This window comes from Mastigoproctus giganteus, chromosome 5, assembly GCF_048544385.1.
Source record: "Mastigoproctus giganteus isolate SK-2022 chromosome 5, ASM4854438v1, whole genome shotgun sequence".
In the NCBI taxonomy this organism is placed as follows: domain Eukaryota; kingdom Metazoa; phylum Arthropoda; class Arachnida; order Uropygi; family Thelyphonidae; genus Mastigoproctus; species Mastigoproctus giganteus.
The window spans coordinates 221,412,941-221,438,147 of NC_143579.1; the positions used below are offsets into that span (position 1 = coordinate 221,412,941).

Below are 25,207 nucleotides of genomic sequence, written 5' to 3' on the forward strand. Positions count from 1 at the left end.
CAGAATGGTATTAAGGGTAAGTTGCTACAATGGATAAAAGGATGGTTAAGTGGGAGAAGACAGAGGGTGGTAATCAATTGGTGCTGCTCTTCGTGGACTAATGTTATTAGCGGAGTCCCACAGGGTTCGGCGTTGGGTCCACTGTTGTTTTGTATATCTATCAATGATATTGATGAAGGTATATCAGGCTTAATGTCGAAGTTTGCAGATGATACAAAGGTTGGCAGGGTTGTTAATGACAGTAATGGCAGTATGCTACTGCAACAGGATTTAGATAATTTCGGCAGATGGGCTAAGTGGCAACTGAAGTTTGACCTTGACAGATGCAAAGTACTGCATATGGGTAGAAGTAACCCGAGAGAAAAGTACCAACTGTGTGGTACTACACTTAAGGTGGTAGAAAATGAAAAAGACCTGGGAGTAATTGTGCAGTCAGCTATGAAGTTTTCTGAGCAATGCAGACAGGGGGGTTTTGTCAATGATATATAGGAATTTTGCTAGCAGGGAAAAGGAGGTGATTGTCCCTCTGTATAAGGCAATGGTCAGGCCACACCTTGAGTACTGCGACAGCGCCCTCATCTGTCATTGTGGAAGTTGATAGGTTGAATAAATTTAAGGAGGACCTGGACAGGCATTTGGAGGGAATGATGTGATTTTTTTTTTTTTTTTTGTGGCTGATGCTGCATAAGCTCATACACTTGCTTTCTTGCGTCACATGCCACTACTACTACTACTACTACATTTATTTCACAACTGTCTTTTCTCAATTTGAATTTATGTTCCCCCAGATGAGTAATCTGAGTAAGAGAAAGAAACCAATTAGCATTGAGCTTGCTCAAACCATTCAAGAACTTATAAACCTCAATTAGATCACCACCTTGCAGATATCTAGTCTCCAGAAGCTGCAATTTGCAGAACTTAAGCATTTCTTGGTAACACTAACCCTTCGTTCCACTCACCAATGTTACTGCACTTCACTGTACTCGTTCCAGCAGTTCTACATCTTTCCTAAAATGAGGTATACAGATCTGTAGGCTGTACTCAAGGTGTATCCTGACCATTGCCTTATCCCTGCTAGCAAAATTCCTGTATATCATTGACAAGATACCATGAGCTACTCTTGCAGCCTGTCTGCACTGTCCAGAAAATTTCATATCTGACTGCACAATTACCCCCAGCCCCTTTTCATTCTCCAGCCCTGAATGTAGTACAACCCCGTTGATACACTATTCTGGGGTTACTGCTACCCATATGCAATACTTTACATTTGAATACTAAACTTCAGTTGCCACCTTTCAGCCCACATCTGCAAACTTAGACATTAAGCCTGACATACCTTACATAATATAATTGGATTAAAAAAAAAAAAAAAAAAAAAGAGCCCAACAACGAACCCCTAAGAGGCTCTACTAATGACATTTGTCCATGAAGAGCAGTGTCCATTGATATCCACTCTGTCTTCTCCCACTCAACCATCTTTTATTCTATTGTAGCAACTTGCCCTTAATGCTACGCTGCTAAATTTCTGCAGTAGTCTTCTGTGTGCCACAGTATCAAAAGCTTTCCTAATATCCAAGTATATGATATCAAAATTATTTTTTGCATCAGATGCTTTGTGACCATATCGTAGTATCCAATCAAATTTGTCAGACAAGACCTCCCCTTAACAAACCCATGCTGTGTCTGAACTATAACTGAAGTCTTATTCAGATGATCCTGTATCACTTCCTTAATCAGTGACTCCATTATTTTCCTTGAAACAGATGTTAGGCTAACAGATTTATAATTACTCGTGTCATCCTTTGATCCCCTTTATGAATGGGGACACATCTGCACATCTCCAGTCCATGGGCACCTCCCCTGAGTAGAAGGAAGCATTCATAATTATGCCTAAGGGTTTGCTTACTTCCTTTAATGTAACTGGATAGATCCCATCCACCCCAGGTGCCTTTCTTATGTACAATTTCTCCTCCACTTTACTCTCAGTTTTTACAAAATCATTTAGCTACTTGTCAGAGTTTGATAATCGTCTGGCTTCCACCTCCCTACAGATCTTCTCATGTGTAAATGTAGATGCAAAATACTCACTCAGTTTGTCAGCAAACTCAGCAGGTTCATAAACAATCAAACAGTCAATGTCAAGTGGATCAGTCTGATTCATCCCCTTCCGTCTAGAGCATAGGTTCCCAAAGTGGGCGTTGAAGCCTTCCTTGTTCAGAAGCAATTGGGGGGCATTCAGGCGGTCTAGGGGTCAGTGGCTCCTTATCCATATTTTTATCTCCTCGGGGTCCAGTGGACCCAGTTCAAAGGTCAACTAATAAATTCTATAATTTTTACTCTATGGACACAGCTGAAATTCACTATAGGTGAAGCCAAAACTGTTTTCTTCGATTTTCCCACTTTAATTTTCAAAACCTTCTATCGAATTTCATGCAAATGACAAAAATGTGACATCAAGTGTGTATTTTTTTAGGCCTCTTTCTGTTATTTTTCTAAACCCACCCTAATTAGCCTAGGACCTTTGAAATGCGACAACGTGGGCTACTGTGAGTTGACATAAGAAGCAATAAAGCGAAACAGTAGCAACAAATGTTTTTGAAAGGCGTACATTTTTGCTGTTTAGGAATAAGTTTCATTATAATCATCAGTCGAAAGTGTGATAGATAAGTGGAGTCATACAAACTATAAATCAAATCTTTTATTTTGTGAATATTGTTGTAAATTTTATTACTTCATTATGTCTGAATCTAAGAAGAAATGTTGATAGTACAGTATCGGGTATTTGAAATACGGCTTTATTCAGTCTCCTATGAACCAATTATTACTTATATGCTTGATTTGCCAAAACGTATTTTCAAATGAAGCAACGAGCCTTCTAGGCTACAAGAGCATTTACTAAAATGCATGCTGACGAAAAGGATAAAGATTTGTCCTATTTTCACGTACTAGAAGAAAAATATTTTAAACGTCCAACTATATCAAAACTTTTTGCATCGTCCACTAAACAAGATAATGAAGGATTACAAGCTTCTTATAATATTTCATTATTAATCCCAAAAGCGGGAAAACCACACACAATTGGTGAGGAATTAATCTTGCTGGCAGTAAAAGAAGTAATAAACACTGTGCTTCATAAGCCAGCATCAGATATCATCAAGAAAATTCCTTTGAGCAATAATTCAGTGCAAAGAAAAATCGATGAAATGGCTGAAGACTGAAAAATCATTGTGCGATTATTTGAAGACATGCCAATTTTCCATTCAACTTGATGAACCAACTCTACCAAATAATGAAGCACTACTCTTATCATACGTACGATTCATAAAAGAAGAAAAAGTTTGTCAAGAATTATTATTTGCTAAAAATTTGGAAGCGGATACAAAAGGAGAATCTATATTTAAAACCACGAATAAGTTTTTCAAGAGAAAGACATTCCTATTCATAATATTTTGTCTGCTGCTACTGATGGTGCTCCAGCAATGACAGGGCACCACAAGGGTTTCATAGCGCATTTTAAACAAGCAGTACCAAATGTACTCGCTATACACTGTGTTCTTCATCGTCAACATTTGGTTGCGAAGAATTTAAGCGAACGCCTGCACACGTCACTCCATTACGTTATTAGAGCAGTCAACAAGACTAGAAGCAATTAATTGAGTGAAAGATTGTTTAGCTAACTTTGTAGTGAAAACGAAGATTTCAATCGTTTGCTGCTTCACACAGAAGTTCGTTGGCTTTCAAAAGGTATTTGTCTGAATCGATTTTACAATTTGTTTGATTCAGTACTAGAGTTCCTAGAAAACAGAGACGACGGATTGCAGGCCAACCTGATTACATCCAAAAATGACATCGCTTATTTGACAGACCTCTATAAAATATTTAATGAAGTCAATCTACAATTACAAGGTGATGAATGGAATTTAATTAAAACAAAAAACGTTATTGTCACCTTTGTGGGGAAACTTCTTCTGTTCAAGCGGAATCTAGGCCGAGGGGAATATAGCCACTTTTCAAATTTATCAGCAGTGTCTCTCAAAAAGGAAGATTTACTTACGTACTGCCAACACTTGGAGGTTCTCCATGCTGATTTTAATGAGCGATTCAAGGATATTCTAAACATGAATATACCAAATTGGGTTCTAGATCCTTTCTCACATGTAAACACAGCAGGATCATCAAATTTAGAAGAGGAACTCATAGAACTCACAACAAATGAAGAACTAAAATAAAATTCAAAAGTGGATACCAAGAGTTTTGGCTTCAGAAATCAATACCGACACTGTACCCTGGATTATGGGAACTAGTGCAGAAATTTTAATTGCATTTCCATCTTCTTATTTGGCTGAGCATGGGTTTAGTGCTGTAGTGAATTTACTATCTAAGAAAAGGAACCAATCGCATATAACTGAGCGTGGCGATTTATGACTGCTTTTAACGAAAGTTGAACCCGATATTAACAAACTTTTAAAAATGCATCAGGCCTATCCTTCACATTAATTTATTTTTTCTTTGTAAGTTCGAAATAAACAATTTTCTAATACATTTGATGGTGTTTTAATTATTACAATAAGATTCTTACTAATGCATTTGCAATCTCTTAATATGTATTCCGAATTTTCATATTTAAACCATTGTATGAAACTGTGCATAATGTTATTCGAGCATACACTTTACAAATGGGCTATGTTTCATCAAAATTGGAATAGCAATAACTGCTATTCCAATTTTTGAACTGTGTTCAAAAAATTCTTGAACTGTGTTCAAGATGCACATATTGGCGACTACTTTTTCAATAATTTAACGGCATAAGCAGAATGTATCATTATTTGCTATTTATGTAGAAAATATCAAATGGCTTGAACACGGAAAACTGTTATAATGGGGGAGGGGGGGGTGTTACAAAATTTATGTCTTGCAAAGTGGGCGGTGGCCCGAAAAAGTTTGGGAACCTATGGCCTAGAGTACATAAGTAAAGAAGTCTTTACTGTTTTGTCTGCTAAAGATTTCTTGTAATCTTCCTTTGCTTGCCTAATGTTCTTTGTGACTTGATTACAGACTATCTTATATCTATCATAGGCATCTGTGTCTCCTGATAATTTGTGTCCCATGCATTTTTCTTCTCTACCACAAGTCTCATTAGGTCATCTGACATCATTTAGGCATAAACTTTGAACAGTATTTCTTAGTTGGTATGAAAAGCCTAGTAGCTTCCAAGATTAATTCCTTGAATGCTTCCCATTTAGAATTTGCTGTTGGTGACATCATCAGTTGGCTCCACTGTATAAAATTTAAAAAAAATCTCTGAGACCATTGTGGTCATTAGCATTAGCATAGGCATTTGATGCAAGAAAGCAAGCTTATGCAGCATCAGCCAATAAAAAAAAAAATAATAAAATAAAATAAAAAAATAAAGTAAAATAAATAAATAAAAAATAACCACTTCCACTTCACCCCTCTGTTCGTTCGAAATACCTGTCCAGCTGAGCCTTAAACTTATGTAGGCTATCAACTTCCACGACAAGGGATGGAAGTCTGTTCCACCTACCAACCACCCGCTGGCTAAAGGCAAATTTCCACACATCTATCCTACATCTGTCTTTCCTCAATTTGAATTTATGCCCTCTCAGGTGATTATTCTGAGCAAGAGGAAGAATCCCATCAGCATTGAGCATGCTCAAACCATTCAAGGCTTTGTACACCTCTATCAGATCACCTCGCTGGTGCCTAGTCTCCAGACACTGTAATTCGCAAAACTTAAGCCTTTCTTCGTAAGAGCACCCCTTTGTTCCATTCACTAATCTTGTTGCCCTTCTCTGTACTCGTTCCAGCAGCTCTACATCCTTCTTGAAATGAGGCCTCCAGGCCTGTATACATTACTCTAGGTGTGGCCTGACTATTGCCTTATACAAAGGAATGATCACCTCCTTATCCCTGCTAGAAAAATTCCTATATATCATTGACAATACACCATGAGCTACTCTTGCAGCCCGTCTGCACTGCTCAGAGAACTTCATATCTGCCTGCACAACCACCCACAGGTCCTTTTCATTCTCTACCACTGTCAGTGTAGTACCACAGATTTGATACGTTGCTCTGGGGTTGCTGTTTCCCATATGTAGTACTTTACATTTGTCAATGTTAAACTTCATTTGCCACCTCTCAGCCCATCTGCTCAACCTTTCCAGATCCTGTTGCAGCAGCATAGTGTCAGTAGTGTCCTTGACAACCCTGCCAACCTTCGTATCGTCTGCAAACCTGGACATTAAGCTTGATATACCATCATCACTATCATTTATAAATACAGAAAACAATAAAGGACCCAATACTGAACCCTGAGGGACTCCACTAATAACATTAGTCCATGATGAGCAGTGTCCATTGATTACCATTCTCTGTCTTCTCCCCCTCAACCACCCCTTTATCCATAGCAGCAATTTGCCTCCAATGCCACACTGCTCCAATTTGTGCAGCAGTCTTCCATGTGCAACAGTATCAAAAGCCTTTCTAAGATCCAAGTATATAATATCAAAGCTATTCCCTGCATCCAGTTCTTTTGTGACTGCATCATAGTATCCAATCAAATTGGTCAGGCAAGACTTCCCCTTAACAAAACCATGCTGTGTCCGAGCTATAACTGAAGTCTTGTCTAGATGATCCTGCAGTGCTTCTTTAACCAGTGCCTCCATTAATTTTCCGGGAACAGAAGTTAAACTCACAGGTCTATAATTACTTGTGTCAGCCTTTGATCCTCCCTTGTGAATTGGGGTCACATTTGCACATCTCCAGTCCATGGGTACCTCCCCTGAGTCCAAGGAAGTTCTCATAATTACGGCTAAGGGTTTGCTTACTTACTTTGCTGCCTCCTTTAATATAACTGGATAGATCCCATCCACCCCAGGTGCCTTTCTTGTGTTTATCTTCAACAATTTCTCCTCCACTTTACTTTCGGTTATTACAAGATTCTCTAGCTTACTGCTAGAGTTGAATACACCTCTGGCATTCCCCTCGCTGAATAACTCCTCATGTGTGAATGTCGATGCAAAATATTCATTTAGTTTGTTAGCTACCTGAGCAGGGTCATCAACAGTTGACCCATCGATATCAAGTGGACCAATCTGATTCATCCCCTTCCTTCTATGAAAGAAGGAAGGGGATGAATCGTTATGAAAGCACAAACCCTTCCCTTTACCAATGACGGTAGTTATATCTAAGTAAATTCCACATCAGTATACTGTGATCACTGCCACCTAGTGGCTCCTTTCTGTGCAGATTCTTAATGCACAAAGAATCACCACTGATAATCAGATCAAGAGTATTACTCCCTCTGGTTGCCCCTAGAACATGCTGCTCTAGAAAACAACTATTCAATAAATTCACAAAAGTCTTGCTAGTGTGTGAATGACCAACCCACAAGTTTGTCTATATCTGAGACAATCTGATTTACTGGGCTGCACTATTTTCCTGTACAGTTGTTCATTGTACTCATCAGAGTCATTAGGCCTAAAACAAAGTCCTACTCTCAACTTGGTTTTCCCACTGCTTATGTCACATGAAATTCAAACTGAGTCAACACTGCACTGTCCATCCAATGACAACTGGATGCACTTTGTGTGACACAGAGATAAGGAATGCAGATCTGATATCCCAACAGCATCAGCCTTCAATGTCTTTAGCAGCCCCTCAAATTCATTTACTATACTCTTAGCATTGGCGTACATGCAAGTATACATGCACCTATTCCTACTCTTAGTTACCATAACACAACCCATGTATTTACTTGTTCCACGATGACTTCCATCAGCCCTTGAAATCCTCAGCACCTTTCTTTCTAGGCTGCTGCTCATTCTAATAGCAGTGCAAGAAACACTTTAACCTCTACCTGTGGCTACTGTTAATCTTTTAGACTGCGAATCCCCCCCCAGGCTAGCAGTTTTTTGACCCACCTAGCACTGCCATGATAGCATCAGCAAATATTCTTGCATCCTTTCTATTTAAGTGTATCCCATCCATGTAGAAACAACTCTCCTGTTAACCAGCATAGAGCACACTGAGAAAAATCCTATCCAATGAGCCTTGCACAATCTCTCCAGACCTAAATTGATTGAAAAGGCTCTCATCATATACTCCCTCCCATTGTCTGGGCAGATTTGCAGACACTTTCAAATTGAACCCTAACTAGTGGCTTTTTTTTAACAGACCTGTACTTATTAAGTAAGTCTGCAGATCTTCTTCTCAATGTCATTAGTGCCAATGTGTCACAACAATATCACCATTTGTGCCCTTAAAAGATGACATCTGCTGTACAACATCATCAACTTTTGCCCCTGGCAGATATACCCTTGTCCTATTCAACTTATTCTTTTTGCACAATATATTTCCTGTCTCCCTGACAATATAGTGACCGATAATAACTAGCTCCTGTGGGACCAGCACATTCTGCCACGAAGGATGTTGCTGTGTTTTGTATGATGATCACGTGCAAACTCTGGCATTGATGTGGGAAGCTGAGAGCTTGATGGGCCCCCCAATTTAAGTCTTTTGAGGACATCTACCCTGTTCTTCAAGCTCTCATAAAGGCCTATAATAATGCTGAGTTGGTGTCTAACTTCTTCACACTGCTTACATCGAGCATATACAAAGTATTTATAAAAATTTATTAACATTACTGAGTTGCCCTTATCAGCCTTTTGAACAATGATATTTTTATTCTTGGCTAATTTTTTGATGCACTGAAACTCCTTTGAGAGGTTACGAGTAAGATTTGGTTTTTTATTTATTACATTATTTATTTGCTTAATTAGTTTTTTCTATTGCTGTGTCTATGTAATCCTGTTTGGACTAGTATCACATATTCGTTATATGGCAACTTTGTTTATTTAGATTTCAGCAAAGCTTTTGACTCAGTCCCACATGAGCAGTTGCTTTATAAGCTGGAACAGGTTGGAATCACTGGGAAAATCCTTAGATGGATAGCAGGATGGCTCCAGGGCAGGAGGCAGAGGGTTGTGATAAATGTGATAAATTCCTCAGATTGGGTTGATGTAAGAAGTGGAGTTCCCCAAGGATCAGTATTAGGACCACTCTTGTTTTTAATTTTCATAAACAACATCGATGAAGGGATAGAGGGAGTGATGTCTAAATTTGCAGATGATGTTAAAATTGGTAGAGTAGTTAATGATCACTGCCAAGCTGAGCTTCTTCAGAGAGACCTAGATAGACTTCAGGAATGGTCAGAAAAATGGCAGCTATGTTTTAATCCAACAAAGTGTAAGGTATTACACCTGGGAAACAGTAATCCTAAACTAAACCCAGTAGTGGAGGAAAGGGACTTGGGTATTACGATACAGTCAGACATGAAATTCTCTGAGCATTGTAAACAGGTTGCAAGGAAGGCCCATGGTGTCCTATCGATGATCTATCGAACTTTTGCAAGTAGAGATAGGGATGTGATAATCCCATTATATAAGGCTTTTGTTAGACTACACTTGGAATACTGTGTTCAAGTATGGAGACTGCACCTAAAGAAAGACATCAAGCTTCTTGAAAGGGTGAAAAGACGGGTAATTCGCCTGGTGAGATCGGCAAAAGGGCGTCCTTATGAAGAAAGACTTTGAATATATGGGTTGCAGAGTTTGGAAACTAGATACCCTAGAGGAGATTTGACTGAGGTGTCTAAGGCTCTGAGAGGTATTAGTAAAATGAATGAGGACAAAATTTTCAAGATTATAAATGATGCTAGAACTAGGGGACATAAATTCAAGTTATGGGGGGTGAAATGTTTAGATTGGACTGCAGGAAGGTTTATTTTAGCCAGTGAGTTATAAATTACTGGAATAAGTTACCTACATGGGTGGTAGAGGCTGACAGTTTGGGGAAATTCAAAGGTCATCTGGATAGTGCCTTCGGGTCAGGGAAGCACATAGGATGATAGGTTTAATTTCCTTTTCTTTTATTAATTATTATTATTTATTTATTTATTATTTTTTTATCATTGTTTTATTTGTTTGTTTTTTTTGGCTGGTACAGCATAAGCCATAGGCTTTCTTGCACCATGCGGCCATTACTAATACTAACTTTTTCAGGTCACACTGTAATTAAGGCCTTTATGGAGGAGATTGTTTTTTCTTTTGTTACGTTATTGTTGGAAAGATTGGTTACGAATAATGTGTTCATGGAACCTGTTTGGTGCATTGCCACATTGTGGTCTCTGAGTGAAGGCTACTCAGGATTTGTTATGCAATGATCCCACATTAAAAAAAATTGAACAAAATTAGAAATCATCGACATAACAAACTTACTAAACATACTGTTATACGCCAATTATTTTACCCATGAAGGAGTCTTTTACCTAGTATTTTGGGTACCAATGGATAGATCTATAAGTGGACATCTCTCTGAATTTTACCTTCTGGAAATAGACAATCACATCATTTCCAAGTACTCTTCCCATCCCTTAAATTTTATGAAAGGTATGTATATGATTGTCTGCTTATAAGCAAACCAGATACCATAAATAACATCTTTCATGAGTTGAATAATGTAGATTAAAGACTAAATTCACTATAGAAAATGAAGAAAACAACAGCATAAACTTCTTAAAATGCCACCAAAATCAATACTAAAATATACCACAAACCTAGAAATAAGAAAAATTATTTACATTCTGACAGCTATAGACCCCTTTCTCACAAAAAAATCAATCTTAATAACCCAGTTCAACAATGTATTCAAGTATTCAACTATAGAGGATGACTGTAAACAGGAAATCGAATCACTTAAGAACAGATTCTTTAAGCGCGGTTACCTAAAATGGTTCATAAACCAGTGTTTTCCATCCTTTTTCGAGTCGCGACCCCCTTTTATAATAGCCAAGTAACCTGCAACTCACGCTACATTTGCATAAAAAGGCATTTTTAATAGGGTAAAAAAAACACATTAAAAATAGATTTTCTGGTATATAATTCTAACTGAATATTTAATTAACCTAATATTTAATGCGATGATTGTACTTGCATCTGGGCAACCAGCTTCAAAATTTTCACGTGAGTGTTTGTTAAAGCCAACCTCATGTCATCCTCAACATTCAGTCTGTTTCTTGCCTTTGTTTTGATATGAAGAAGCATTGAAAATCCACTCCCGCAGAGATATGTAGAGGCAAATGGAAGTAAAACTCAAAAGGCAAGTATGGTGGATATGACTGATACATAACAAACCAGAACTGAGTCAGCAATTTTTCGTAAAACAAATTACATGCCGAGGAATCATCCTGCAGATCCAAGAATTCGCCCTGTACTTCATCAGAAATGCTGTCTATGTTCAGGGAAGCAGAGAATGGGCTTCATACCAGTGCAGCTTCTTCTTCTGTAAGCTCAGGGAAGTACCGCTGAAATTCCTTTTCAAGGAATTGAAGTTGCCCAGTAATCTCCTCCTTCAAATTCTCTTCTAGTTCAACTTCAGATTCCTCTATCATCACATTGCAGTTTTTCAAACATGACAATGTTTCCAAGATTTACTTTCCAACCCCAGTTTTGCAGCTTGGATACAAACGCCTGAAGATTGTCTTGAAATTAGATAATGTGTGTTTCCTTTCTCTGAAGTTTCAGGTTCAGCTTATTTAGCTGGTCTAAAATGTCTGCTAAATAAGAAACTCTTTTCTCCCAAAATTCATCATTAAAATAAGCCACAAGGTCATGTTTCCCTTGAACTTCCAGGAAAAAACTTGATTCCCTCTTTCAATTGAAAGACACGATTGACAACCAGCGCACAGCAGTATAGAAAAGAAGAACCTCATGATCAGAATTCATGTCTTTACAGAGTTCGTTAAACAGACGGGTGTTGAGGGCTCTAGATTTAATGTAATTCACAATTTTGATCAGAGAATCAAGTACTTCTTGCAGAGGAGCTGGAAGAGTCTTACTGGCAAGAGCATATCGGTGAATCATGCAGTAAATGCCCTTTGCTTGGGGAGCAAGTTCTTTCACTTTTGTCTGAAAGCCCAACTTTGACCCTAGCATAGCGGGTGCTCCATCTGTACAAACCCCACAAACGTTTTTCCACTGTAGTCCTCCAGTTTCAAAAAAAGGGTACTTACCTTCTCCATATCTTCACCTTTTGTAGTAGTTTCAAGTGCACTACAAAACAGGAACTCTTCTTTGATGTCATCTGAATGAATATATTTTACGAAGACAAGCAACTGAGAACACAAACTTATGTCCGTTGATTTATCAACTTGAAAAGAAAACAATGCAGAAACTTTGATTTCATTTAAAACCTGCTCTTTCACGTCTATGGACATATCTGCAATGTGCCTCGGAATTGTGTTATTGGACAGAGATATTTGTCTCATCTTTATCTCGCTGGTTTCCCCAAGAATTAACTTCACCACATGCAGAGTTTGATGACTGTTTCTCCAATCGTGTAAGGTTTTTTTTTTTGTTTGGCAATTTCCAATGCAACTTCATATGATGCATGCACTACTGCTGTGCTCTGTTGCTGAACACTTCCTGGACTCTGTTGCGACCAGTTTCATGGCGTCGAAAGAACGCCAAATCCTTTTTTGTATGATCTGAATGCTTTATCTCTAAGTGACATTTCACAGATCCAGCACTGAGAACGACATTGTACAAAACTTAATTGTGGCTTCTCTATACCATTGCTGATCAAGGTGGTAAAGCTGAATTTTAGATAATCTTCTGAATATTTACATATTTTCTCCATTGGTATGGATTTAGCATGGACAGCACAGACTGATGACAACCTACTGACGCTCTTTAGATTTTAGAAAGTGCAAGCAGTAGCTAACCTACACTCGACAGCGAGTGGCTGGTTTCTATTGTGGCGCCAACTAAAGGTGGTTGACTATTGGTGAACTAAGTTCGTGCCAGTTTACATTAGACAGCCCATTTCCTGAATTACATCACTGCAAACATGGCAGCATCAGCAAAACACACGGGGTGATCTTCAACTGCATTAAGAGAGCAACTCACCTTTATTCGATGGTCCGTATTCGACAGTCTGTTATTCACACATCGAGACACCGATTAAAAATGAATTTTGCATCATAGTGAATATTTTTTCAGTTTACTATTTGTAACGGAATTTTATTCTAATGATAACACTGCATTTGTGTATTTTATTTTTATGGAGTGAATCAAGCTCCGCTGCAGTGGAAATTTGAAAAAATATTAAAGGCCCACCATAGCAAATAATTAAAATAATATAAAATGTTTAATATGTATGAACACGGCGGACATTTAATATTTTTTAAGTATCCACTGCGGTGGACCTTAAGTCACTTCCTTTCATTTATCAAAAATCAGTGTTACAACCACTATTGCAGTGTAGCCATATACCATATTGAAAACCTTCATGGCGAAATTTCCTATAAAACAAATTGCAACTAAAAATAACCGCAGCGACCCCCCAAAAAACACTTTGCGACCCGAGCAAACAGTGCCTTAAATATTGCCGAAAGAAATAAAGAAAAACCAAAATGAGAAATGATGACTCCAAGAAACTATGTACATACCTTAAAAATTCAACAAAAAAAAAAAAAAAAAACACAATGAAACAATAGATTTTAAACAACAAACAAACATAGTTTATGCAATTCCTTAAATCACAAAAGCAGCCTTAAATAATAAAGAAAAAAAATACAGGACAAAAAAATATTAGTTCTGAGTTGGTAGCTCTCCACTTAGACACAGGACATTACCATCCTTGAAAACACCATAATATTGGACAAACAAGACACAAAATTTAAGTTAGAAACCAGTGAAAGTCCAGCAATAAGATCAACAAACAAGTGGATATATATACTTAGACCAATAATAATTTCAGAGTGGTATCTAAAACAAATATCCTACAAGTTCAAATTTAATAACAATTTAATAATAAAAATTAAATAACAAAACATAACATCACCCCTCCCAATTCAGGACCTCTACTAATGGGAACAAGTAGCCACACACCTGAATTTCTGAGTGGAAACTTTTATATTCTTTCCTTTAAAAGACCTTAAAGCTGTTCTAAATCCCTAGATTTTCAAATTCCCAAACTATTAGTGAAATACGAGAGGGCAGGAATTTTCTTCCTATCCTTCTCTACTTTTTGCCTACCTCTCCGACTGCACTTTTGAAATACAACAATGGAACGTGCTGGGGCTATATATATGGTCTTTGACACATGTTGCTTCCCCTTTGAAGATGGTATAAATGAAAATCCCCCATAAAACTTTGAGTAATTATCTCCCATTATACTTCCAATTATTCACCATGCATGGATTTAAGGTCAAAGCTTGCTTTTATTCCTTTGTCCTGTTGCAAGGCTCATCCATCTTTAAGCAGGTCTTTCAATACTATTTCCATCTATTCTGATTACGTTTTACCCGGATGCAGTTATTCCTGGAAAAAAATCTCCAATAAGAGATCTCCCGACTTAAAATATAATATTTCTTAATATCCTACATATTCTATTTTTATTTGGTTTAAATTCAAAATGAGGCCACAGATTCTGTACAAGAGAAAATCAAAATACAGGGTCCAGTCACATAATTATGACCACCTACCTAGTATCCAGAACATGCACCTTTCACAGCATGCACAGCAGCCAGATGCCATGGGAGGGACTCAATAAGTCAGCGGAAGGTTGCTACAGGTATCTGTGACCATGCAGACTGCGGTGCACCCCCGGAGTTCCTGTAGGTTCCTCGGTGGAGGATCCATCCATCTGATGTGTTGTAGAGGTGGTACCACAGATTTTCAATTGGGTTAAGATCCGGGGAATTCAGTGACCAAGGGAGTAGCTTGAAGTCTTCGTCATGTTCCTCAAACCACTCATGGACAATTCTGGCAACATGGCATGGCACACTGTCTTGATGATAGATACTATCACCTCAGGGGAACACAGACAACATGTATGGGTATACCTGATTGGTGAATATCGATAGGTAACCATTTGCGTTCAGGATGCCCTCCAGAGGTATCAGTGGACCCAAACCATGCCATGAAAACCTTCCCCAGACCATAACGCCCCTCACACCAGCCTGCCTTCTGCCAACAAACATGTCCGGGTGTCTGTTCTCGGAGGTTTCACGCCTAATACGCCACTGTCCATCCACCCAGTGGAGCAGAAACTGACTCATTGAAGGCCACCCATTGTCACTCAGACGGGGTGTCACTACTGCCGTGCAAACTGACGCTGTTGTTTGCGATGAATGGCCGTCAGCATCTGCTCTGAAGCCCAATGCGCAACAAGTTTCGCTGCACTGTCGTGTTGGAGACCTTTCTGTGGTTCCACAGTTCATTTGGATGGCCAGTTGAGCCATCCAATACTACGACAATTGGCATGTTGGGTCATCAAAACTGTCCCATTCGTCCAGTCTTGATACATTTTCACCAATGCAGGACGTAAGCATTCCACAAAGTCCACTGTTTCGAAAATGCTGGCACCCTTGACCTTCGTGCCGACGATTGTGCCTTTTTCCATGTCTGACAGGTAGCATGCTTTTCCCACGACAGAGGCTGTTACTTTGTTCACAGATGCCGAACATCAAGCCTTATATGCTTGTGGTGTGTGAGCTTGACACATGCGCTGTATGATTTTGTATGGACACTAGGTAGGTGATGTCTGCATTGGAGGGTGGTCATAGTATTGTGACTGGACTCTAAGTTAGCATTTAATCTGATTTTATGAATACCAGTGGGTCTCGATCACACAAATTGTCTGTCCAACATCTCTATTTAATTACTCTGTGAAATTCGAAAAAATAAAAATAAAAAAAAAACAAAAAAATTAAAAAAACCAGAAACTATATTTAGGAAGCTAGAAATATTTTAATTTCTCATTTTTAATCATAGTAATTAAAGGGTAACGTGATAGCATTATTTTTTAAAGGTGCCATGTACCCACTGCCAAGTTTTTGGATTTAGTTTGGTGATACTGGACAGAATTCAGATGTATCCTATCCCTAACCTTAGAAGGTTCTTTCAACAACTTGTATAGCGGTTAAAATGAATGTTTATTTAACAGGTTCAGTCAGCTGTAGGATCACTACTTTTCCTGAGATGAATTTTAATAATTTAGAATAACTGAAAATACAGGGTCATTATAAGGTCCTTGTGCAGTTTTAAATTTTCATAGCTTGTTCTATACATGATAAAATCAATCTGTAAAAAAGGTAAGTGTAAGAATTTATTACAGTTTTACATATATTTATTTTTAGGATTGTTAATTCTCAACATGTTCACTGTCGCTGCATATACAAACTGAGATACAATTCTGAAATGCTCAATGTAGTTCACAGAGATGATGTAAAACACAGTTCAAGTGGCTTCAGAGATTTTGAGGGAAATTTTGCCTAAAGATGAAAAAAGATGTGATGACCAATCAACACCCAAAAATGAAGCTTATACATTTGTTCGATTGGATAACAAACCACTCAATAAATTGCTTAGGACACATCCTTCATTTGGTTTGGATCAAGCCATATTAACAGGATTTCAACACGCGGTGAGTGAACACTAAGTTAATTCCAAGCATTCTCAATCAATATCAAAGATTCAACAAATCATTTCATCTCAGTTTTTTGAGAAAGTTGCGTTAGATCCTTAACAAAAATTATACCAGGTGATGAGTCTTCAGTATATCGATATGACCCAGAGAACACTGTTTAAACATATTGCAAGCTGGTAATACATATAAACAAATTGCTAATTAGCTTGAAATAGTTATAAATTTAATAAAAAAAATTGGTCACATTGTCATTTTAAGTCAAGAACTTGGATATAAACTCATTAACATCGAAATAATATGTACAATCTTAGGTTTCAAAATACAGAACCAGAAGTATATAGTATCTTTACAGATTGGGAAAAACTATCTGTAACAAACTATAACATTATTAGTTTCAGTCAGCAAGTCAGATCTGGTTTTAATGCATTGCTGTCATTCTGTGTATATACACAAAATTTCATATCAATGATGAAAATTTTCATAAGCTGTTTGTCAATTGATAATTTATGTTCTTTAATAATGTAGATAAATATAAATTTTTCATAATTCAAATTATAATTTAATAAAATAATTATTTAAATATTTATAACTTTTGAATAACTTACTCAGCTGGATAAAGTTTGATTTCATCGATTTTTCCAAGGAAGCCAAAGAGTGTTGACATCTGTTCCAAAGTTGCTATAGGTGCCACATTGGTCACCTGCACAACATGTGTATTCAGTGACAACGTCATTTCGAAAATTGCCTACACAAATAACAATTGTGAAAATTCTGTTAGTAAAATAGAAAAATAAAAACATTTTTAAAAAAAATACAATATTAAATAAGCAAGAAGCATCTTTGTCCTTGAAAATACATACAGAAAAAAAAAATTTAACAACTTCTATCCATTTATTCTCTCTCGTTTGTTGTACTATAAATACAAAGAAGTTGGTCAAAGTGTAATGCCTGGTATTCTGATTATTAAGTACAATACAATGTAATAAACTAACTGGATATTATACAGCAACTATTAATAATGCAGAAAGCTTTGTGTTTCTATCCCTTACAGATATGATATGGATTCAAGAAGAGACAACTTTTGACAACAAGCAGTAAACAAAATTTCATTCCAAATCTGGTAAAACCATAGCTAATTCAATTCATGAAAAGCTGCTAAAAGTGGTTTGGTACTTTGTTTGCCAATACTACACCCACTTTAAAATTTACCAATACTAATTTTGCATAATTTTACAAATTAGTATTGACAAATGATGCAAGGGAACATGCTTATACAGCATCAGAAAGAGAAAAAAAAAAAAAAAACTACTTCATCTATCCATCCCATCTAATACTTTGTCTAAGCCTTTCTAATATGGAAGTTTATTCCAACAATCAATTATTCTCTGAAATTTTTCTCTCTATTGGCTGAAAGCAAGCTTTTGCCTATTTTTCCTACAATCATACTTTGAAATCCATGTCACCTTATGAGTATTGTCCAAGAAAGGGTATGTGGTTGCCACTAGCATTTTGTTTATTCAATCTATTTAAAGATTAAAACATTTCAATTACATCTCACAAGTGGCTAGTTTCCAAGCATTACAATTTGCAGATATTAAGTCATTTATGGTAGGGGTACCCTTCTGCACCCATTCCATCAATGTCTCGGGGCAACATGTCTTCCTAGCAGCCCTGAGTGTGATAATGTAATGTGAACGTGATAGACTTGTCCTTCAGTTTGATATTCAGTTCGTCCCTGAATCTCAGCACCCGGGGAAACTGCCACCATCTGCCAACATATTCATATCTGTCCTAAAATTAGGCTTCCAGATCTGTATGCAGTACTCAAAACGGGGCTAATTATATCTTCTATCCATTTATTATTGGATAATATATAATGGGACAATCAACTTATAAAATATAATGGGACAATCAACTCCATATCACTGCTGGCTAAATTTCTGCATATATCATTGAATATATGCAGACTGGATGGGTGAAATAAGAAGGGTTTTTTTTTTTTTTTTTTTTTGGCTGATGCTGTATAAGCTTGCTTTCTTGCATCATATGCCTCTGCTAATGCTAATATGCCTTATACCTTATTATCAGATGTCCTAGCAGCCTGCCTGTCTACACTGCTCAGAAAAATTTCATGTCTTACTCTACCCCAAGTATTTTTTTTCTTTTCCCGCTAGTGCAGTGCCACTCAATTGGTATGTTATTCTAGCATTACTACTTCCCATATGCTGTATCCATATTTTTCAATGTTAAATCTCAATTGCCACTTCTCAGCTCATTTGACTAATTTTTCTTAGTGTTGCATCTTATCCTGATTTCTGCCAATAACCTTTTCCTGGCCATGTTTCGTGGTAAATGTACACAAAAAAAAAAAAAAAAAAAAAAAGTTGAACAACAAAATTTAAAATAAAATATATATTATATTTTATTATAGATATCTTAAATTTTAAAATAAAAATATGTTCTAGAAGAGGCAGAAAATGGAAGTGAAAAAGAATATTATTGACACTATCAAAGAAAAGCATCTAACATGGTATGGACATGTAAAATGGATGCAAGAAACCAGATATCCAAAGGCTACCTGGAATGGATACCTCCTGGAAGAAGGAGAAGAGGGAGCCCTAGGAGTACATGGGTGGATGGAGTACGGGAGTGCATGACAGCCTGAGGTTTAACTGACCAAGACACCTTGAACTGCACTTTATATGACAGGAAAAAATTCCTACCAAAAATAACTTGTAGGCTGAGTAAACCCATTGTAAACGGAAACACTCCTCTTGAAGAAGAAAATATCTATTAAAATATCTATCATTGATGACAATGTGAATTTCAGTATTTCTTCCTTACTGATTTGACTTTCGATATACATAATTAATGTCTTTGTTTTTGGAAGTTTGGCCATAAAAAATTAATAAAAGGAAAATTTTTGTTAGGTTTTAAGAAGCCAATTCTTGCATATAATTATAAAAAAATTCTATTTCTAAAGAAAGAGAACAGAAATGCTTGCTAGTGAGATGTAGTTTAAGCCCGAAACAAGCACGTAGTGTCCAGTCTGCAGCCCACATCACCCAACCTCCCTCACTTAAAAGTTCTTTTAAGTTTCACTCTCTGACACTGAAGGTGATGCCCAAATGCAAACATTAAAAAACATTACAAAGAGTGCATGCATAAAGCGTATTGGGAAGGGGAATATTTAAAAAACATATTTTCAATATACAGCCACTCCCCGACTTACATAAGGGTTGCGTTCCGCAGAACTATAGCATGTCGGAATTACCCTAAAAGCTTATGCAGCACTCAAAAATTTGACTGAAGCAAAAAAAAAAAGAAATGTTCAACGAACACATAAATAGAATTATTTATTCAATTTTTTTTTATCTCATTCCCAAGAAAAATTACAAAAATTTCAAAATTATAAAATGACAAAAAGAGAGGAGACAGGCATAACGTCAGCAAGTTTTACCTTCCAAACATTGTTGCAAGAATTAACTCTCCAGCTAATAAGCAGCTGCTGCGGAAGTTAAGAGCTGTGGAGATTTATAAGGGGTTTTTTCCAACATGTCACAAAATTTCTCTGCAGCTGCAGAATCGGCACTGGCAACTTCACTGCATACTTTAACGTTTCGGAAACCAGTGCAATGCTTGAACCCATTAAACCAACCATTGCTTGCCACAAACTTGGCTTGGGCTTCACCGTATTTATCCTTAATGTCTTCATAAATGTGTTGTGTGTGTGTGTTTGTTTTTTAGGAGCATTAGCAACTAAGGCAATATTGCTCCGGGATATGCGGTGGTCATTCCCTGACCTTTTCGCATCCTCCATATTTGGTGGTGACGGGCTCGAACCCCGGTCTAATCAAGAAGCGTGTGCTATGCACTGCTGCTGCTCCTTCCCACCTGGCTACGGAGTCGCCGTCTTCTTCATAAATACTTCTTGCTTTTGCTTGAATGGCCATTGGACTCAGGGGCACTCGCTTCTGAATCCGATTTTCCATCCATATTATTTAATAGCTTTTCCATCTTCGATATACCACCTGAATGCTGTTTTGTGATCACCGTTGATCTTAAATGAATTGTTCCTTAAAATAGTATTCACTGCTAAAGCAGCGAGACCTAATTCCGTGAAATAGATGACAAACTTTGTCCTGCTTCATAATTCTTAATTAACCATCTTCATTTCTAAATCAAATTTTGTTTCGTTTCCTAGCACTGCCAGTACTTGCACTTTCTGTTGGTCCCTTTCCCTTCACCATTGTAATAAGTAAACAGGAATGAAGAGAAGATTCTGAAAATTTATTTATGTTTTTTATATGATTGAAGTTTTCAGTGAGCGAGATCTCGTTTCACCATAATGAGATCCCCTGCAGACTAGTCACCTGTGAGGTGATCTGATTGAGGTGTATAGCCTTGAATGGTTTGAGCACATTCAATGCTGATGGAATTCTTCTTGATTCATCTATGATGCTACTAAAACACTGACTCAAATCGATAAAATGCCTTTATTAAACTAAAAATAAAAATACACGTACTGACTGTTTAAACTGTATATTAAAATAAAATAAAAATGGTATATAACAAGAATAAAATGCAATAAAATATAAAATTAAAAGCACTAAAAAGATATTTAGAATCACTAAAAACCACGTGAAAAACAGGAGCTTTCGGTAGCAGCAGCGGCCGCCCTCATCAGCAATACTGGTTACAGGTTTATCCGACAAACTATATATGTACACATATATGCTCCAGCAGGTCCACAACACGAACTATGGCAACTGCGCATGGTCCACTACTTCTTGTATGTTGGAACTGGAAACGGAACGAGCCACTCTAAAACATTCGTCTCTCCTTAGGATAAGGGCTTCAATCTTTTTAGTGCTTTTAATTTTATTGCATTTTATTCTTGCTATATACCATTTTATTTCATTTTAATTTTATTTTTAAAATACAGTCAGTATGTGTATTTTTATTTTGTTTATTTTTTTTAACAAAGACATTTTATCGATTTGAGTCAGTGTTTTACTAGCATCATAAATGAAGCATGGAGTTCCTGACTCTAGAATTCTGTCAACGAATCAATGGGATTCTTCCTCTTGCTCAGAATAATCGCCTGAGAGGGCATAAATTCAAATTGAGGAAAGACAGTTGTAGGATAGATGTGCGGAAGTTTGTCTTTAGCCAGCGTGTGGTTGATTGCTGGAACAAACTTCCATCTGTAGTTGTAGAAGTTGATAACTTAAAGAGATTCAATGTAGAACTAGACAAACAGTTGGAGCGAGTGGATGGGTGAAATTAGATTTTTTTTTTATGGCTGATGCTATATAAGCTTGCTTTCTTGTATCATGTGCCTTTACTAATGCTAATACTGTAATGTAAAAACCCACAGAATTCTAGTCATCAGTATTATCGCAAATGCAATAAGATCAAGTTTACTACTCATTTATAATAGATGGCGCTAACAGAAAAGCCCAATAAACCGGAAAGTGCAAATTGTTTTTATTGTTTTATGGTAGTGATCTCCAGAAATGTGTTTTAGAAATATATCACAAAGCAGTTCAAAACTGATTCTTATAATGGAACATATGATAACGATGAAAGTGTAGAGAAATAAATAGCTTAGTTATACAGCGAAAATTTCAACTTCCAAGGTCTTGGAACGAATTACCAAAAAAAAAAAAAAAAAAGTGTTATCGGGTTCACATTACGATATTTTCAGGATACCTCCATTTATTCCTACAGGATGCAAAATACATTTCCATGATTTTTTTAAGTTTGCACTGGCCAGCAAAAACTTATGCAAAGTTGAATTTCCATAAGTCGAGTATTAAGTAAGCAGGGGAGTGGCAGTATATAAACAAAAATAGATTTTTCACATCTGTTTTTATAACAGACTGAAAATAAAGATGGCTTCAAAAAGTGAAGAATTAATTATTTCATAGCATAACAATGGTGAAAAATTCCACCATCGTGCCTGCTAATGTTATACTTTTAACATGACTGGTAAAGGGTTAGCCACTCTAACAACTTTCATATATGTGCAAACTTAGACAAACTTGATATGTCTTCATCAATATCATTAATAAATATTCAGAAAAATAAAGAGTGATCAGCAGTGAGGATCTCCACTAATAATATTAGTCCACAAAGAGCAGTGAACATTAATAACTACTCTCAGCCTTCTGCCACATAGCAGTAACTTGCCCCTAACGAAATGTTCCAATTTGAATAGCAGTTTTTCATGTGAAACAATATCAAAAGTTTTGCTGAAATCTAAATAAAAATTATATTTTTTCATCCAGTTCTTTTGCCACTGCATCACTGTAGATAATCAGATTGGTCAGAGATGATCTCTCAATGAACTCATGCTGTGATTTCCTCTGTGTTGTTTCTTTTAATATAATTGGATAAATTCCATCAGCTCCAGCTAAAATGCAGTTAAGCATACAGAAACTACTTGGTTTTTTGTTTGTGTCATTGAGGAGGGGAAGGGGAGGTGCTTATTCTACATCACTCTACATATATTCAGTATATTGTTCATGGTTTGCAATGGTCTATCAGTGTGAATTTCATAGCTTCGGAATACAAGTGTTTTTAATGTGGATGTTTGATGAAGTGTGCCAGCTGGCATGCGAGGATTGATGAGGTGATTTTTTTTTTAAGTTGTTTCTTGTCAATTTGATGTTTTTTGCAGTAACCGTATGAGTTGTTAGTATTAGGTTCTCTTTATATTAGCAGGGTATGTGTGTGGGGGCAGCAGCCCCACAAAAGCAGGGGCTGCTGCCTCCCACTTTATTTTCCTCCCTTTGGCCTGCATACTGTTCAGGGTATGTAAATTCTTTGTATTCATGTCATTTTACTTACAATAAAATTCTATATTAATTTAACATCAATAATTTCTCAGTCCAGATTCAGTTAAGGGTACAGCGTCACGAATGCTTACCAACTTTGGCAATATGACAGTGAATGACAGGACGAGACTCCACCCACTGTTTCCCCCCCTCTTCTCGTTGTGCATTCCAGGGAAGGGTCATGTGGTCTCCAGGCCAAGCCGGAACCACATAGTGGGTTATGAACTACGCTGTTTGAAATGTTAGGTGGTGTTAATATTTGATCAGCAGTTTATTTAATTTTTTGGATGCATAATTAAAAACGAAAAAAGAAAAGTTGCTTGGTTTTGGAAAAGGCTGAATAATACTGGGGATGTGGGGGCAGGAGCCACCAGAAAAAAAAAAAAAAAAAATTCCCACCATTTGCGTATTTCAGTTGCTTGTGACTTACTTTTGGTTTGCCTTGGTTGAGTGCAGGTGTCTGTCCTACTGAGAGTGATTTGTTCCTGCAAAATATTAATACGAAAATGTTGGGTCGTTTAGAAAACATAATTCGATTGATGAGGTGAGTGGTTTCTGTCCTTCTAGCATTTCTGTTGACAAGCATCGCAATTTTCAGTATTACTGCTTGTGAAATCATCCGGTAATCAGTCCTTGTACATGGTGTTAATTTTCTGTTACAAATCATGTGGTAATTACTTGTTTTTTAATGTCTGGGCAGAAAAGCAGGGGATAGGCATCGGCAGCCCTTACCGTCTAGTAATGCACTGGCAAGAAGAATCAGTGGTTGCACGTTGTGTGCATTTTTTCCTTGTTTTTTTAAAAAATTGCCATATTGCCTTTTCTTTTTCTTCATTTCAGCTCTGATTTTGTGGGGGAAGGGTTAGGTGGCAACAGCCCCCACCAAAAAAAAAAAAAAAAAGCATTTCCGTTCACTCGCATCAGCAATTCTCGTTGTTAACGCTCGTAAAATAGTCTAGTAATGTACGAGCGAGAAGAATCAGTGGTTGCATGTAGTGTGAATTTTTGTTACTTTTTTAAAAAATTGCCATTTTGCCTTTTCTTTATTTCAGCTCGGCTTTTGTGATGTCTTGTTACATATCGCAATCCCCGAATAAAATGCATTTTTGTTACTGTCTTGTTAAAAAAATAAATAAAACACCATTTCCGGTTCTGTTTTTCTTTATTTTCAGCTCTGCTGTATTGTTATGTCACGTGACATCCGCTTGCAATGTGCGGTTGTGGAGAAGAGGGGGGGATGCAATGAGTGGGTGGGGTCACACCCCGTCAATCACTGCTTCCCCACCTTCTTGTCACCATTTTTGGTGGCTGTACCCGTAACTGAATCTACCAATTTCTCTTCCACTTTCCTCTCAATTATCACAAAATCATTTAGGTTCCTGTTATAAGTTGGTATACTTCTAGAATGCCAAGGGCTGTCTTTTCTGTTAACTGCTGCGCTTAGGACCTAAAAAAAAAACAAAAAAACAATGGACGACTAAATGTTTAAATACAGATTTATATGATAAAATTTTTCTTCGGCTTTTTCTGTTAGCAAAATCATTAACAATGTCATCAAAGTTTATACATGTAGTAATAGCCAATACAATGCAAGAAAGCCTACATTATAGCCATAGCTGTTTATGTACCATTAAACTCCATAGCAAAAAAGCCTAAGACTTTTGCTACACCGGTCAAAAAAAAAAAAGTAAGAATAACAAATGAATGATAAAATAATATGAAATAAAATAAACTGCCTATCTCACTAAGTTCCTACCAAATTGGCCTTTGAATCTCACCAAGATGTCAGCCTTAACCACCCATGCATTCAACTTATTCAGTAATCAACAACTCGCTGGCTAAAAGAAAACTTC

At 37.0% G+C, this 25,207-nt stretch overlaps 1 protein-coding gene across 6 annotated transcripts in view; it reads right to left on the reverse strand.

Annotated features, from left to right (window-relative positions):
- The window catches only part of Srp54 (splicing regulatory protein 54), a 274,433-nt gene that overhangs the window by 239,271 nt on the left and 9,955 nt on the right, over positions 1-25,207 (reverse strand). For 5 of the 6 annotated variants that reach the window (XR_016546991.1, XR_016546992.1, XM_090374416.1 and 2 more), the window contains exon 2: positions 17,118-17,257. Coding sequence is in view for 4 of the 6 variants with exons in the window: in XM_090374416.1 (XP_090230542.1) it covers positions 17,118-17,245 (128 nt within the window). In the remaining 2 variants the exon portion in view is untranslated. Of the gene's footprint in view, positions 1-17,117; positions 17,258-24,752; positions 24,802-25,207 lie in introns of all 6 variants that reach the window. The other variant, XM_090374415.1, reaches the window with a different exon arrangement.